Source organism: Prinia subflava, chromosome 2 (genome assembly GCF_021018805.1).
Source record: "Prinia subflava isolate CZ2003 ecotype Zambia chromosome 2, Cam_Psub_1.2, whole genome shotgun sequence".
NCBI classification, from domain to species: domain Eukaryota; kingdom Metazoa; phylum Chordata; class Aves; order Passeriformes; family Cisticolidae; genus Prinia; species Prinia subflava.
In genome coordinates this window covers 51455647-51473561 of record NC_086248.1, presented here as the reverse complement: position 1 = coordinate 51473561, position 17915 = coordinate 51455647, and the positions used below count along the sequence as shown (strand labels likewise).

Genomic DNA, 17915 nt, shown 5'->3' with positions numbered 1-17915 from the left:
ATTTATGCAAATATATTGTTTATTGAAAATAAGGAAATAGCATGTAGCATAACTGAATCAGACAACCTTTTCCTTACTTCTTTTACCATTTGGAAATTACTTACATCATTAATTCACTAAGCATGTTATTGGCCTTGTTCCAACAAAAGCTTTCTTTAATAAAAATATCTAAATTAAATTACAGGAATATTTCCAATTTAGATTAGTTTTAAGGAGGATTCAAGGGGAATTAGTCACGTTGCAAAAACTTGCACTGAAGTTATGGGATAATGTCCTTTTTAAGGTCATTTTTAAGGACGGCTTCTGAGCAGATGAGGACTGGGATCTATGCTTATTGTGGCAAGTCATTACACATTACATACTGCAAAGCATGGTCAGACAGGAATCAGAAGGACAGTGTTTGTACTGCGTGCTTTGAATTGTGAAAATGCTGAAGTATGGACCTTCACAGAGGAATTAGTTGTTGCTTCTTTGGCACAGGATCTGTGTTTTCTCTCTGGTGCTGTGCCTGGCATATCAGGACTAAACCATGTGTTATTCTGATGGAAAGTAAGCTGACTACATAGCCAAGCAAAATGATTCACTTGAACTTCCCAGACCAGTCACTTGCGCTAGGTGCTTAGAGAGAGTGAATACCTGCTCCTAAAGACCTGTAGGAAAACAGTGTTACTCTGAACCCTAGATGTAAAGTCAAGGTGTGAGCACAAGGCGTCTAAAATGTGCCTACACTGAAGGATCTCCTTCAGCCCTGAACTGCAGTGTTCCATTTTTCAGTTATTATTGCAAAATTTTTACCTCCTGTGGGGCTATCCATGGGGTTTTTTCCATTTTTGCCAGTATTTCAAGAAAACTTTGCTCTATTTAATTCTATTATTCACTTTTGTTCAGTCTCATTTTCATTGGCTCTGTTCACTGACATGTAATGTCTTCTGCAGTGATTTATCTGAGAGACCCAGTGATGGCACTCACTGCTGTTAGAGATTCAACACAGATATAAGTGACTAATTCCTTATGCTTTCATCAAAAAATCACTGTTTACAATGCTTTTTTATCAAGAGCTATAAGACCCTGGTATATTGTGTATATAAGGAGTAGCCAGGATATTTTCCCTTGACCTTTGCAGAGGGATGTTTGTACCACATTCTTGAGCTTATATTCTGCTGCTTGAAATGATTACAAAGGTTAACAGTGCCTTTAGAAAAATGAAAAATAAAAAAAAGAAGAAAAAGAAAAATAAGGAAAAACAGCTACAAGCAGACCTATGGTCATTTACAAAAGCAATTCTCTATCCACTGCCCCTTTTTGAGCAAACCGTCCTTGAACAGATCTAACTTAAGATTTTAAACACCAGAGCTATCTATTTTAAATTAATTTTCTCCACTTAAAGGGAAACACTTAGCTGGATCACTGCTTTCTTTATTTATAGAGGTCTATATAGTTTTGCTTCATGTATTTCTTAGCCAAATGTACAGTGTACTTACCATAACATGAACATAGCTATCATGTAATTCAGTGAGCTGTAGTAATGGGATGTAGTAATGGACACGAAATACCCTCCGATTTGGAGGTCCAGTGGGAATGTAAAACAAATAAATAGATTTGTTCTGGGCTGAATTCATTCACACATTGTATCTTGTTCAGTCTTACCATAAAAGCAAATGTGGTTTAAGTTAGTAAAGAAATTGGATCATTCTGAAATGCAGCTACAAACAGAAAGACAAGGCGAAGTTTGAAAACTACCCAAATTAACAACACATACAATTTCACAGCAGTATGCCTGCCATGGTGTAACCGGGCAGGCAGGTATACACCACACAGCCCCTCACTCAATTTTAAAAGTAAATAGTAAATCATCCTAATTTTCACTGTTCCTGTTTCAGTGTACAGGAGGGTTTTGGCAGTCATTTACCATATATCAAACTTGAATGTGTAATGAAACAGAATTTACTCCTTTCATACTGACCATAGACTCACAAATTGTGAGACGTTACCTTGAATAGAAAACAAAACTGGTGGCAGATCTTACACAGGAATACCAAACTGTATTTTGCAGTCAAGAAGAAGAACACTTAGGTTATATTTAAAAAAAAAACCCTAAGAATTGGCAAATTATATTCCCACTTAGGTTTATAATGAAAGCCCCATGATAGGGGTAATATGTTTCCCAATGTGCTCAGAGTAAGTGGAAGTTTGTTGATGCATTGAGAGGTGGGAATGGCCCTTACATTTCATGCAACAGATGGTCAAACCTACTGCCCTTCAGGTTAACAGTCTTCTCATACCTGACTGTCTGAGGAAATGAATTAATCCTAAATTAAGTACATGCACATAACTGGGCCCATCCAGATCCCTCAGAGAGATATTCCCTCAATTAAGAAGTGAGGGAATGAAGGCCTGTCCTCGATTTAGTACCTCAGCAAAAATCTTAGTTTTTTCTTTGAAAATGAAAAAACATATTAATTATTCCATGGGTCACAATGCAGTGATGTATCATCTTTCAGAAGCTACAAATAAGATCATAAACAAAAAGGTAAATATTAAAGGACTTTAGCATGTTAACATTTAATAGCAGCAAAACTGGCCTTTGTTGAATGCCCATGGTGCCTAAGCATTGAGCACTGACATTTACAGGTCTCTTTATGGGCCAAGACTTGAGTGAAAGTTTCCTGGGATGTGTTAGGGAAAATGATGCTTAATTGCTCAGTCTTCCTGATGAAAAGCATTGACTGAAACACTTTCACCTTGGTATGAGTTCATGGTCATCTCAAGCTAAAACTCAGCAGGAAGAAAGTACAGAGATAGCTCAGTCAAAGGAAAACCCTTAAATGCTTTGTGGTCTTATTCCTTTTTTTTGTCCTGCTCTAAGGTCTAGGAAAAGAGACTTTGCATGGGTAGGAAGGTCATTCTTTTTCTTTCAAATTGTATTCTTACATAAAACTGGGACTAATGAAGTAGTGATCGGGAAAAAGTTATTCAATTCAAAATGACGATGTAATTAATTTCTTTGATTTAAAATGAGTGACGATGATTTACACCACAGAATTTCTATCTGCTGGATTGACCAATTTTCATCAATTATTTTTGGTATTATAATAGCACAGGAATATATGCTTCTCTTGTGCTAGGTGGTGTGGAAAGATTTAGTCAAATTCTCTCAAGAGATTTTATTCTTAAAAGGCAAGTCAAACTGCTAGTGTGGGAGAAACACTTAGGGGTCAGTGCCATCTGCTCAAGGCAGGGTCAGTGTTTGGTTGGGAAGTGTGGACCATAGGAAAAGAGAGGTAACAATTAAACTGAATACATTTTTTGGAAAATAGCATAGTCAGCTATAACCTTGAAGGCACACTTTAAAATAAGTCTGTTTAAATATTTGCTTGCTGGAAAGCTTTGATTGGCACAGTGTTTGCATTTGCAGGAATCATTGCATGCTGGATTATAGTACTTCAAAGAGTGAGACTCTGAGCTTTCAGTGTGAAATTTTATATACATGCTCATTGTTAAGGCACATTTGTTTGTAAATCAATACCCTGCAGAAAAGTTGCAGATGAAAGAGATCTATTTAAATGTTTGCTTGCCCAGAAAAAACATGGTACTGAAATTCTTGTTCTTTTCCTTCCCTTCCCCACCCCCTTTCTCTTCATTACTGGTTATTTTCCTGGAGAGCCAACAGCTGAAATCCCAACATCAGGTAAAAATTACATTTTGCTAGTATGCCTCATGGAAAGAACTAATGAACATACCAGTGCTGATTAATGCATGTTGCTCATTAGCAAGGCACAGTGTTAATGTAAAGCAGCATGGGTGAAGTGACAGCATTGCAGCTACACAGGTCTCTGCCACAGGCTCTTCCTTTCATCTGATTATGTGATTCTCACTGTGCACCTTCTGCAGCACCTTTTGGTGAGCTAGACACAGGTCACACAGGCACATCCTCACTGAAAGAGATGGTGTGAATCAGGTGGCACAAGCACCAGAGACACTGAAGAAAGCATTATTACAACTGGTTGGATGATGCAAAGTGCAAATGAACCATTTGAAGGCAGCCAGCTATTTTTCTGCTGTAGTCAGCAGGGAATACTGAAATGGGCTCAGGTGCCTGGAGTACTTTGGTACTTTGCTTAATTTCAGTCTGCCTTGTTAAATGGAGCCACAGACCAAATGCATTTTTAGCTGGGGAGAAAGGATGTGGAAAAGGAAACAGCACATGCTCTAAGTGAATGTAGACTAGGAAAAACATCCCTCCATAAAATAAATTACAAACTGTCACTGCAGGACTTCTGAATGGTCAATACAGCAGTTCTAAAGATCCATCTAGCTCCATATCCTGGGAATTTTTGTTGGTTTATTTCTTTCAGATATTTCAGGTCACTCTGGAAGAGTAAGAAGCAAGCAATGGGCAGAGGTCTTCCCTAGTGTATTTTGGCCACAAACAAATAGGTAAATCTGCCAGTAGTTAGGGGATTACAGAATTCAATGCTAAAGTCTTTATGAGGATTTTCTAAACTGCTCTACAACCAGCAATATTCAAACAATATCTAACAACTCTACACAAAGCCCAGAACTGCTACTGCCACTCCTGCAATATTACAGACATTGTAAACATGCTATGAGAAACCACAGTAATTCTTCCAGGGAAATTACCAGGGAGAGAATCTTTGCACAATGTACTTACTGTAGAAGCCCTGCATTTGTGATGCCTGTCACTTAATGTTATTTCTTTGCAAATCTTTCTAGCCACAAAAAAACCAAAGACAACTAAGGAAAAAGAAGGTAGGAATTTACTCCATTTGTTCATATATATGTAGAAGATCACAACAAAAATAGTATGAGATTGCAAATTTACACATGTTATTGTTTGAGGCAACCCCTAAAATATATGTGTTAATTCTCAAAGAATTTTACTTGAAAACTCTAGGTAAAATCTATTCAACAGTCAGTTTACCAAATTTTAACTGTGCTACTTTTTTCTCTGTAGAAAAAACAACGGAGAAGAAACCACTGAAAAATGAAAAAACTAAAGGTAATAGAGGCATGAAAATCTCTGAAAACAGCAATAAAAATGCAAACATTCAGGTTTGGGGGCTTTTATGAGATTGGAAAGAGGAGCTATTTTAGTCTCTCTACACACATGCAAGTAAGCCAAAATGATGAAATTGTACATAAATCCCCAGTAATTGAATGTCTGGTGCCTCCTTTGCCCATGAGCATCAAGGATTACATCAGCACATCCAAGCTGCTGCAGCGGTGCCCTCCCTGTGACCCGTCCAGCCCCCCAGCCCTGCAGCCCAGGATTAGCAGTCCCCACCCAGTCTGCCCTTGTACTCCCTGCTGAGGCAGGGCAAAGTTCATCTCCACTGCTTCTCTGATGCCTTAGGTCACCAGCTCCATGCTATAAAATAACCACACTGATAGCGAGAAGCATTTTTTCCCTCCACCAGACAGACTTCATGATCACCCATGTTCTGGCTAACCTCCTGTACACAGCCCTGCATTGATTGTTTCCTCACAGTAATATGCAAAAGGAGAAATGGCTTCTGCTATACCTCTAAAGATAATTAATAGCAATAAATTACAGTATTTTATTAAGAAAGTGATTGAAGTCATAAGTATCTTGTCTACATTGGTTAAATGCAGCAACTTGCACATAAAATTTGTATATTGAAATCCTGAACCTCAAATGATAACAGTGACACCGGTGCAAGTTCACTAAACAAGAGTCTAGAAGCAGTTTGCTTATATGGTTTTACTGGACAGAAAATATATCTGTTTACATGATTTACTAGGAGAGCCAGGCTTAAAAAAATCTGGTTTATAGAAATCCCTACCTGAGAGAAGATTCAAAAAAACAAACATATTTCTTATTGAAATTTATTTCAGTATTTTGACCTGAAACTGTAGGTTAATTTATTATCTATTTTTTTTTATGTGTCCCACCAGTAAAAGAAGATCCACGACATCAAAACCTGACATCAGGTACATGATTTTCCTTTACTGTAAAGGATTCAGGAAAGCTGTGGTTTGTAGTTTGGTTTTGTTTGGTTTGTTTTGGGTGGGTTTACGTTTTAAGGGAGATCACACTTATAATATTTTCACATTGTTAATTCAAGTCTATGGGACAAGATGTGAGACAAGCCAGGCAAATCAAATCCATAAATCTTGTTCCTGTGAAGAATGAATTGCTGAAATGGAATTGCTTTTCCACCGTCTTAAATTTTTAAACATATATTCATCTGATTATCTTACATAAAACAAGAGGTCTGTAATTAATTTGGCAATGCAGTATTTAAAACAAATATTTTCTCCTCATAAAAAATCTTTCCTGTAATAAAGTCACATACGGAGAAACATGTTCAATTTGTTTTCTCTCACGTTAATAAATATTGTCTCCCATTACAGTCTGCCCCAACTCCACACCAAAATGGTGAATACAGATGGGCATCTGAGGAGAAAATCTCCCTCCATTGTGTAATCATGTTTTTACTAGTTCAGAGCAAAAGGAAATATATGTTCCAGATTCTTGACTAGTATAAATTAAATTAATAGCTATGACTTCAGTGGAATTGCGTTATTTCATGACAGACAAGGATCAAAGCCTTTAATCTCACCTGAGGTCTAACTGGCTTGCACAGAAAATATGAATTACATATGAATATGTTTCCTCCTAATGCAACTTGGTAGTCTTACCTACTGAGGAACTTCTAATCATCCAGACTATTTTGTTGTACATGCTTTTTTCATCTCTTTATTGTAAGTAGAATAATTTATAGTCCTACATCCATGATATAAAACGTAATATATGTGCAATTATATGTACCTGTTTATTTATTTAGAAATATTTATTTATTCATATGTAGAAACTTTAAATCACAGAATAATAACTATAAAACAAATGCAGAACAAGGCACTTTCAAGGAAGAGAAATACAAATTAAATGCTAAGATAAAACTTGCATTTGTTAGCATGTATGAAAGTATTTGTACACATGGCTCACTTTGTTTTATAAGAGCAACTGCATTTACATAAGAACAACTTGGATTTTTTTCATCTTATTTTCTTTAATCAGGAACACAGAGATATGGATTCAGATATAGATTTTAATTCCTCTTGATTACTATGTTATCAACTGACAGGTTGATAGAGAAAGTAGAATCCCTGCTGCCAAAAAATTATTGCTATTTAATTACCACAGAATTTTTATAGATCAGGAAGTGTTAATCACAAAATATAACCAGTACATTAAACCAAAGATTTTTCCATGAGAGAAAAGAATTGTCCTATGCATCAAAATCCCAAATATAGTGTAAAACAAGAATGTACTAAAATTTTTCTCTCACTGGACTTGGTGGACTGAAATTTTTCTCTCAGTGGACTTCTGCCCACTACCCTCCTACGAAGTTTACATCATTCAAAAACTGTGTTTGTGTGGCCTTCATTTACATTAATTATAATGATTGTTTAATTTAGTTGTACTGGGCAATTATTTTTAAGTTTATCACTGGGCAATTATTCCCTATTGGATGTTTCTCAGGTCATAAGCAGCTCTGTGCAAAATTAGTCCTTCATAACTGGCTTTGCAAACAGAACTTACTATGTAAGTGTTTTCACGATATTCTTTGTCCACCAAAAAGAATAGTTAGCTTTCAGACAATGGATGAAAGGTTTCCAAAGAACATCAATGTTACTCTTTTATGGGTGTTGGTTTTAGGTATTTGTTCAAATTGAGAATTTAAAAGTTTAGACCAAGTCCCAAGTTGAATTGGAACTTGATAACTTTTCCCTGTTTTGTATGCAGATGAAGCCAGTGGTTTTTTCCCAGTGCACTGAATACTAATTTATTTTTTCTGATAAATGGAAGCAGAAAAGGATTTACACATTCTGAGTTAATCTAAAACTTTAAATACTAAATCTTCATTCAGACTTCAAAGCTGAATAGAGTAGATTCCCATGTTCTTAGATTTTGCTCAGAAACCTTCAACCTTTCCCTGATATTAAAAAGTTATCAGATAGAGAAGAATATGCAATATTAAAAGTTGAATATGGTTGCAATTTTAGAATGCTCCACATTTGAACAGAATTTTAAGCATTACTTTACCTTTCATAAATAATGGTTCTATGTGCAGAAGACACTAAATTTCACTCCCCTGGAGATCTGCAAGCAATTAATTACAATGCTTTCCTCTTCTTTTTCCTCTCCTAAATGTCAAAGTTGACACCTGTACTGAGACTGAAATTTACCAACAGCAAAAAAAATCGCAAACAAAAAAAAAAAAGGAATTCTGGGAACTCAATTTTTATTTCTAGCTTATTACAAATGTATTTGGAAGCACACATAAGCAGTTTTCTTGACTCTTGGAATGACATTTAAGGAATGTACAAATTCAATTCTCTAGTGAGGATTATTTACCATACTCATTATATGAACAGCTGTACACTTATGCATGTTCCAGTTTGTTTCAAGGCTAATATCAGAGAAAGTCTAAATGGATCAAATGTTGATTATATTTATTCTAATTACTTTCCAATGGCCCTCTTGGATGAAAACTCTGGAACCAATGCATATTGCATTTATAACACTGATAATTGAAGAGGTTGATGATTTTACTGCCCGCAAATGTGACAGAAATAGAGACGGTGTTGAAAGAGGATGAAAAGTGAGAATTAATGAAACTGATACTATTCTTATATGACTTGTTTTTTAAATTAGAGAAAAGTTTGGATTATTCTCAAGATCAAGTGAAACCAAACCACTCATGATAACTTTCTTGTAAATAGATGTGTAAATAGACTTACACAAATAGACTTACATTTTGTGCATCTACTCTCATACATTATTAGATGTTTGAAACTTTCTTTGATGTGAGAACTGTAATACCTACTGTTTAGTTAAAGAACTTGTACTTCTGTGAAAACTGAAATTGACATTAAGCAGGGTTGGAACACACACATACTGTGCAAGAACTTTTATGGCAGGAAAATCTAGATATTTCATCTACTTCTGCATTTATAGGGATTCTCAAATACAATACCAATTCTCAATCATTTTCTAGTGTAAAGAGCAACCATTTCATCATACTATCAATATATATTCAATGCCATATAATCACCACAGGAAAACCTCAGCAACTGCAGGGGGTGAATCCATTATATGTCATACAAGTGTATGGAAACTGGTTTATTACTGAGGTTGTTTTAGTTGCTTTTCACTTTCTGTCTAGTGAAAGAAAGATGATTTCCAAAACAAAAAAGAAACAAGAAAGTTTTATTTGATGTGAGGTTTGATATGACAGCCATTTGGGAGACTATGAAGGAGATTTCATCAGTGCTAAGGGAAGGTGAACTTGTCAGCAGTGCAATGTGTGAGATTTTTCCCACATATTATTATTTTGAAAGAGACTAAGACCACTTCATTTTTTTCCCTTGGTTCTGGAGCATTTGAAGACTTTGGAATAAAATGTGATCTTTTTTATTGTTCTGAAGTAACAGGTTTGGTCAATTTTATTATGCACAAACATTAGTAATATTCAATAATATAGAAGCATTGAATGACTTTTAAAATATTGCATAATAGTCAAAAGAGAAGGCAAGGACTTTGTCTCTGCAGTGCAGGGAGCTCTCACCTATAGACAGAACTACTGGTGAACTGCAGATACAATATTCTCTACTTTTCTTGCCTCCCGGTCTGTGTGTCTCAGATGAATGATGGTTCTGGTATACTCTCAGCAGTTTCTTCCAGAAACTCAGCTGCATAAACTTATAGTGACTAGAATTTTCTCACCAGAATTCAGCAATAATCATTAATATTTATATTGTTGTTTCCTGGGCACAAGAAAATCCGCTGTTTGCTAGAATATTGTTAGAAGAACTGACACTCTGAGAAGTTTCAGAATTTATTGTAAAAGGTCAGTTCTCACTTATTTACAAGACATGTGTTTGTGTAGGTTATTCTCATTAAGACTTTTTGGGGTGCTCATCACAGGCCAGTGCAAGAACTCAGCATGAGAGCAGGATGAGCTGTGCACTAAGGCTGTTTGCAGGAGAGCCCATGCAGAACATCCTCCATTCTGTGGGTACACTGGAATGCCTCAACATTTCACGTGGGTCAGAACTGTGACCTGTATATGCAGGCCTTCCAGCAACTTGTTAGTCATTCCATTATTCTGAAGTTGACTCTTAACCAAATACTTGGAGACTAAATCTCATCAGGCTTGTCTAAATGAAGACATGGAAGTATACTGCCCATTTCAAAGATATAGATATTTAAAGAGCACAGCTAAATGATGCAGTGGTCATTTATTAAGAACTAAGGTGACCTTGATTTAATTTAGTTTAACCTACTGTAAAATTTTCACTGAAGTTGTTTTAATACTGAATGACCATGTACACAGTATTTTATATCAGCTAATTAATCTCATTTTAATTTACCTTGCATTAATTTTGCTGATTGTTTCTATGTAGAAAAGACATCCAAGGGGGAAATTTCAGACATGTTTTGGTAACTAGGTAAAATGAAAACTTTAGGATCTGTCCTGAAACTGATTAAATGTCACTGGAAAATTTCTAATAGATTGTAATAAGTTTTGAAACTCAAAATCTGTAAAGACACACTATATGGAGAACAAAATATCAGGTCTTATGTTAATGATAAGTTTATAAATAATCTCCCAGCATAATGACATTATAATTTAAATTATGAATTCCGGAGATTCTACTTAAATGCCCAAAGGGTTAAGTTTTATCTTTCAAAACAAAAAAAACTTCACAGTGAGGATCTACAAGCACTTTGGGTTCATGTCATTTCTTCTACAGAAGATTCTTCAACATCTATCCCTAGCTCTAAATTAATCTTTTTTACTTTAGGCTATATTTGGTAATTTAATTACCTTATCTTGGGTTTTTTTATTGTCTAGATTTGTTTACAATTGGAAATTACTGAGATTGAACTTTAATCATCTTTGTCTTATGAAAAGAGCTACTTGGAATCAGTTCAAAGGCCATCTTCCCAGAGAGCAAGCATAAGTTTTCACAACTATCAACGTGGTGAAAAAGAGGGGATGATTCAGTTTAGTTTAACAGCTAAATTCAGTTTAGTGTAGCAACTAAATATTAGCTATATGTTAATAACACTTGAACATTATTAGGTATTGAGAACCTTTGATTATTATGTAAACCTGAGCTGTGTCATAACCATGAATATGTTTCACAGGTTCCATTGATAGACTCTTATTTAAAATCTCTAAGAGATAAATCCTGAAGATCAATAAGCAGATTTAGTCCTTGCCAATTAAATCCCTGTTTAAAATATAAGGTTAGAGCCAAAATATTGTTTTAGAATATCCTGATGTCCAAAACAGTCTGTCAAAGAGGTTCCATAAAGCTTAAATTTTATGCATATATAAGGCACATTACTGTGCAAGCACAGAATTTTTTGTATCCTACATCCCTAGTTTTGAAACAAGGCAAACTGCTGGAGTAGTGCTCTGTTCCTACAAAAACTTCCTTAGGATCCAGAAACATGATTAACAATTGTGTCTGCCAGACATGTTTTGTGAACAACCAAGACCACCTTCATCAGGCCCTTGACAAAATGCAGCTGTAGGTACTTTGCTTTTGAAATGATAGAGACAGTGAGAGTTCCTTTATACCTTTGTAGTCACTGTGCAGTTTCTAAGGGGTTAAGATGATACTCTTTCAAAGCCCTCCTCAAGTGGAAAGCCTCAGCTTTACAGCTTCTATTTTCCAGAAGGGCACTAGGGTTTCTGAGTTACAAAACAGTGTAGGTGGAGTGCAAGCTTCTTGTTCCTCTTGATTTTGCACAGTTCCAGATCCATCAATGCAAGAGTCATTGGTACCAGAGGTTAACAGACAAGACTTCTATTTGATAATGTATCTGTTTCTGTTTCAGAAACCCCTTTATGTAAAATGCTTCAAAATGGTTACTGGGTAAAATAATTACAGACTAATTTTTGTGCTCCCAGGCACACCTAATAATCTATGGAGATGACTCATGTGGCTCATGCATATTCACAGCACTAAGTTTAATATCTGGAGAGCTGTGCAGTTTACAGTGGAGTTTACTTCCTGTCGTAATTGAATATCTGCTTTGTGAACATGACTTCAAATGTGGGCGCTGGTACTCAACCTAAATCTTGCTCAAAGTGTCTGAAGTCCACCCTAAGCCTTGGTCCACAGATATTATTACAACTCTCCCATTACACTTGATAATGTGCCCCATGAGCTTGGAGTGGTTTTCTATATCAAAAGATGAAACAAGTTCTACCAGAGAATATAGTAAGGGAAAACTTACAGAGAGCAATCCCAGAAATAAAGAACATTTGGGGAAAAAAATTAATTGGGGATAAGCAAAAGCTAAAAATGCACAAGGTAATCAGAAACTGGTGGCTTTTCTTTACAATTAATTAATTAACTGATTCCTTATGTTAATCCCAAAGTTTCTTTGTCTAGCAAATTATTAATGAAACATTTATGTTTTCTATAAATGCAGGACAGATTGGTGTAACAAAATATACAGGGGTCATTGCTTATGGGAAAAGAAAAAAGACTATGAAAAAAATTATTATTTAGCACACTGGTTTAGGTCCAGTAGAGAGAATCTATTTTGCCTAAATTTGAAAAATGAATCCAAATAGTAATGTTATTTATGCTTGTTGAACAAGTAGTTCATTCTTATCCCCTTAACTGGGTCAAAACAGTTTTATAAAACTGAACTAAATGACTCCAAACACTTGTAAATATATATGAAATTTATTTCCAGACAAATCAAGCAAAAACATATCTGTATAAGTCTCTGAACGGTTTTGCCATAAACAAAATATAAATGTCTAGTATCTTAGTGAACATTGTTATGTTCATTTTGCCCTTTAGTTTGACTGGCATATCTTCTTAAATCACATTGCAAGAGAAGAGAAAAAAAGTACATATTATGTATTCCCATGACATACTTTGTGGAAGTAAAGTTATATACAAAATGTAATTCTTCAGCAGTTTTCTGAGTCAGAGATTATTTATCTTTGTTTCAGATAAATGGCCATTTCTTCAAATCCCTCTTCAGCTTTAGGGAAGTAATTGCTGTCATATTTTTTCATCAGCATAGGTTTTGTATTTAAAAAATTATCAGCTAAAAGCAGGCATCCTGATATTGGAGTGAGTTCATGTTTCCAGACTATCATCAGTATAGTGAAATCCAGTGGAAAAATCCTAATTTGTGTGATACAAATTTTTAATCAGTGGCAGCAGATGTTGTGAAATATTTTAAGAGGACAGCCTACTGAATAGCTACAGTTTCTTCCTGTCTTTCCTTATTCCCAGAACTGCAAATTCAGGCTGAAGAAGACATTTAATTTAGCTTTGTTTTTCATTGTAAATAGCATACAGGCACAGATCTGATCTTTTCTAATCTAAAGCACTTAGAAAAGAGCATATTTGCTCCATGGTAAATCAGAGAGGAACTGCTCCAGTGGGTTACTCATCCCTTCAGAATCTGAATTGCCTCCCAGCTTTATGTCACATGGCTAGAGCTAAATCCAGAAGGTAGGCTTCCAGTGCCTGTTTTTAAGAAGGGTGAATTTGGTTCTACCAGGATTTGCCAGCAGTTCAGGGTTATCAGACAGTTCAACATTGTCGCTTTACAGAGTTTTTCTTGTCATAAAAAGTCCTGCTGTTTCCAGCAGAGCAATTCTCATTATAGAAGACAAGTGTGTGAACATAATGCTACACAAAATCCATAAATCCCCTAAACCTTTATTTAATAAAGATTTCAGTTAGAATGATAACTGAAATGAAGAAATCATTTTTGCATCATTCAAACATCAGCTTCCCTTTCATTAGCTGCTTAACTGCCTTATCATACACTGTTTCCCTCCTCTCCCTTCTCCTCTCCTCTTCTCCTTTCTCTATCCCATGCCTTTACAGCAAAATAAATATATGGTATTAACTTCCAGTTCCTTGATATCCATACTTATTAACGTGAAAAGTTCCCTGATTGTTCATTCCTTCTTCTTTGGTTTTATCCCTTTTTTGTGTGCATAAATGTGTTTGTATGTAAAATTTAAACCAATCTTTAAGTGAATGACAGATATTTAGAAACAATTATTTTCTTGCCATATGTGGAAATTACATGAGTTGAATATACTGGACATGGGAATAAGTTGACAATGTCACATCAACATGCCTAAATTTCATGACCAGCACACAATGAGTCTTACCATGACACCGTCAGTGTTTATTGAGCAATAGCAAGAGAATTCTATTCGATTCTGCTGCCCACCAAAACCACTGTAGTCTTCTCTAATTACTATAGCACTATGAAAAAATTCAATAACTTCTGGTCCCTCTTATATATTTTTTGAACAATTCATCCATTTGCTCCTATGTTTCAGTAATAAATCATGCCAGTACTGGACTCCTTTGAAAACTCAATGCTAGCAAAATAGTAAAGCCTGTGTGTTGATTATTGCTATGCTTTGTTGGAAGTGTCTGCATTACCACATGTGTTGCACTGTTATATCTTGCATGGTTTTACTGTCTAACAAAAAGAATTTTTTTAATGACTTTTGGGGGAATGTCACTTTGGGGATATTCACACATTTATGGGAGAATTACGTGGTTTGTGTGCAGTGACCATAACATGGAACGTAGCAATATTCCATAAATATACAGCTTATTTATCCATTTAGCCATCCTACTAGACAATGCAAGAGCCACATAACAAAATACGGATTTTTTTTCCTCAAATGATTGTTAGATGTAATCTATCACACTCAAGCTAAAAGACAGAAATAATAAATTTCACCTTATTTTGCAGAATTGGTTTTCTTTGAATAAATATCACATTCATTGAGCTTTGTTGTTATGTTTCAAAAAGAGCACTGACTTTGACAAGTGGCAGATCATAACTGTTCTTAACCAGTTCTGTTCCTTTAATCTTATATATATTTTTACTGATATTTTTCCCTCTAATGACATTAACTATAATGAGTGCCCTTCTAGTGCTATTGATTTGATGAACTTCCTTCATTTTTTATACTAAATGTTCTTAGAGACATGTACTACTGACTTTGTAATGATATTTTTTTTTTCCACATTGAAACACTGATAAGGGCTGATTTCTTTAGTGTATTCAGCAAAATTTGGGGGAAAATTGGGACCACAGACGCTCATTTGGAGCAATCTTCTGGGAGGCTTTTTTCTCACTGTTTAGTATTATTTGTGAGAAAAAGCATATTAACTCTTATAAAATAAATCTAGTTTACCTTCTCCAGACCTTGCTGGAGAAGTCCCCCAATGCCTAAAAAAGAGCTGTTAAGGAGAATCTGAATTCTCATGGCTGTGATAACAATGTTATTGCTAGAATTTAATTCTGCTACTCAAACATCTTTAGCCCTTTTTCATTAGATAACTTATTATTTGACAGACCCCTTGATAAAATGGGTATGGAAACTTGGATGGTCTTTGCAAAGATATGCAATTAATTGCATTGCATCACAGACACTTTGGAAGTAGCTTTGAGAGCCACTTTCCAAACATTTTTCATTTCCTTTTTTTATTCAAGAAACAAAATAAGATACAGAAGAAGCATCTTCATGGCATAATTGCTTTATTTTCCCTGTCTATGCGTTGTCCATACAATGCTAGAAAAAGTAATTTGAAGAGGATGTTTTTAGATGTGTAGAATTGACTTAAAGTGATAGTGGTATTTCTTTTTTATTTCTAATAGACATATAAATAAATGTTTTCTCCTCTTCTTTTTCCCATCCTTCTTCCCATTAACCATTGTATTTTCTGAGAATGATAGTGGTATGACTGTACAGCATCATCAACAGAAAGGTATTGAAAAGAATTCATTGAATAAATAATTTAATTTTTGACTCAAACATATTGTTTTGAATAGCAAGTAACTATGGGCCATGTTGTGAGCTAAAGAAAAATAATATTTAGTCTCCTGCAGAGGCCCTCAACATTTATTTTTTCTGTCGAAGAAATAAGATATAATTAAATGTCAATTGCACAGGGCCACTAAGCACAAAGACCTACATTCTTCTCTTTAGCAAGTGTGAAGGCAAAAATTTGTGATATTTATAAAAGATTCCACATGATTTCCCTTCCTCATCTGCCCTGTGCTTTGTCTGGTCACCTTGCCATACTGTAATGTTGCTGAAATGCTACCTAATAGGGCTGAAACTGCCTGACAGGAAAAGAAGGGAGCAAAGGGAGAAGTTCTTGCTTCTATTCCTGACCCTTTAGTAAGTGAAAAAAGTCTTTGGCTTCCAAGTCGTTGGAACAAATTCTTTTGCTGTTCTGTGGTTCAGTTTTGGTTGCTGAAATTTGTTTGCACTTCATGTGCATTCCTGAGAAACAGCCACAAGTAAAAGAATGTAGTTATTAAAACTTTTTTATTTGTAATTGCTTACCAAATAGTAGTTTCTAATGCTATGACTGTCTGAATTTTTGTGGTTTTTGAATTGTTTATTTCTATTAGGACAGCCTCCAAGTGAAGAAATTGGATTCAAACTAGAAAACAATTGTCACACATTCTCTGTATTTTCTCTTAATAACCAAACTGCTATTGCTAAAAGAGTTTTCTTTTTAATGAATATTTAATTTGGTGACTTGCATTAAAAACAGCTATCTGAGTCTTATAGAAAGGAGATTTTAATCATTGTAATACATAAAAAGGAACACCTTGATACTCTTTAGGATTATGAAATTTTATTATAGGTTGCTTTCCTGCTTTCTGCTAAAGATTTGAAAACACCAGGTCAGTGCTCTTGCAATATTCCTCACATTTCTTGAAACCAACCCTCTGTGTGACATGCAGATCACTTAGAGATCAAGAGCACAAATAAGTTCCATTAAATATTTGTATACTTGACTGAGTAACTATTGAAGGTACTTAGCATTTCCACCATATAAGCCCTAAACAACTTCACACAGTCTTTGAATCCAAGGGGTTTTGTTTGTTTCTTTTCTCTCTGGAACTCATCTTGGGTGTTCTCTCTCTGACTGATTTCCATCCTGGCAAAAATTACTTAGGTTTTTTTTTTGGTGGTGGTTTTTTTTGGTTGTTTTGTTTTGTTTTGTTTTTTTGTGGGTTTGTTTTGTTTTGTTTTGAGAAAACATTTCTGTTCCTTTCATAAAGTGAAAAAGAAAGAAGCAAATGTCCCATCCTCCAGCCTTTTAGAAATTAATTCATCTTAGGTACAGATGTCCTCATAAAAGAGCATCAGTTCTAATGTCTTAAAAAGACTTATGGCACTTTTCCAGCACTGACTTTATTGTTTCCTTAGTAGCACTCATAAGGGGAATGCAAACTCATAAACTACATCCTAAACAAAAGTGTAGCCCAGATATAAGGCTCTTTTTTTCCTGCTTAAGCTGACAACAATGTCTATTTAATATGTCTACTGTTAAACCACATTTTTCTCCTACTGTTCCTCCTTTTTTCTTTTTGGTAACATTTGCTCTGAAGATGTGAGACAATGGATTCAAAGTGAGAACATGCTTCAGTTTAAAAAACACATTCTGCATTCATATTGAATGTAGGAATTGTAAAGGCAGTGTGGGATGTATTTGCATGCCAAAATTCAAATTGTTCTCTTGACTATGGTTTGTATCGTAACACTGTTGTGGACACAGTTCCAAAGATGTCAGTATTTTCTGAATAAATATCTTATCTGCATGTTTTGCAGCTGAGTTTTGCTAGATAAAGCAGCCTAAGAAGGGTAACATGAAACAGAAATTGTAAAAAATCCATAATAAAAAGTGTAATACTGAAACTATTTCATCCTGCGTAGACTTACTGTATGGGCAGCTGACTTTATGTTACCTAAAAAGTTAGAATATGCTAGAGACAGACAATTCAGTTTACAAAAAAGTATGAAATTCATCAGCCATAAAAA

The 17915-nt window shown here is 35.0% G+C and overlaps 1 protein-coding gene across 16 annotated transcripts in view; it reads left to right on the top strand.

Annotated features, from left to right (window-relative positions):
• The window catches only part of TRDN (triadin), a 235493-nt gene that overhangs the window by 204933 nt on the left and 12645 nt on the right, over nucleotides 1-17915 (top strand). For all 16 annotated transcript variants that reach the window (XM_063389925.1, XM_063389928.1, XM_063389922.1 and 13 more), the window contains 4 exons: nucleotides 3662-3688; nucleotides 4735-4770; nucleotides 4976-5020; nucleotides 5938-5973. In XM_063389925.1, the coding sequence (XP_063245995.1) occupies nucleotides 3662-3688; nucleotides 4735-4770; nucleotides 4976-5020; nucleotides 5938-5973 (144 nt within the window). The remainder of the gene's footprint in view (nucleotides 1-3661; nucleotides 3689-4734; nucleotides 4771-4975; nucleotides 5021-5937; nucleotides 5974-17915) is intronic.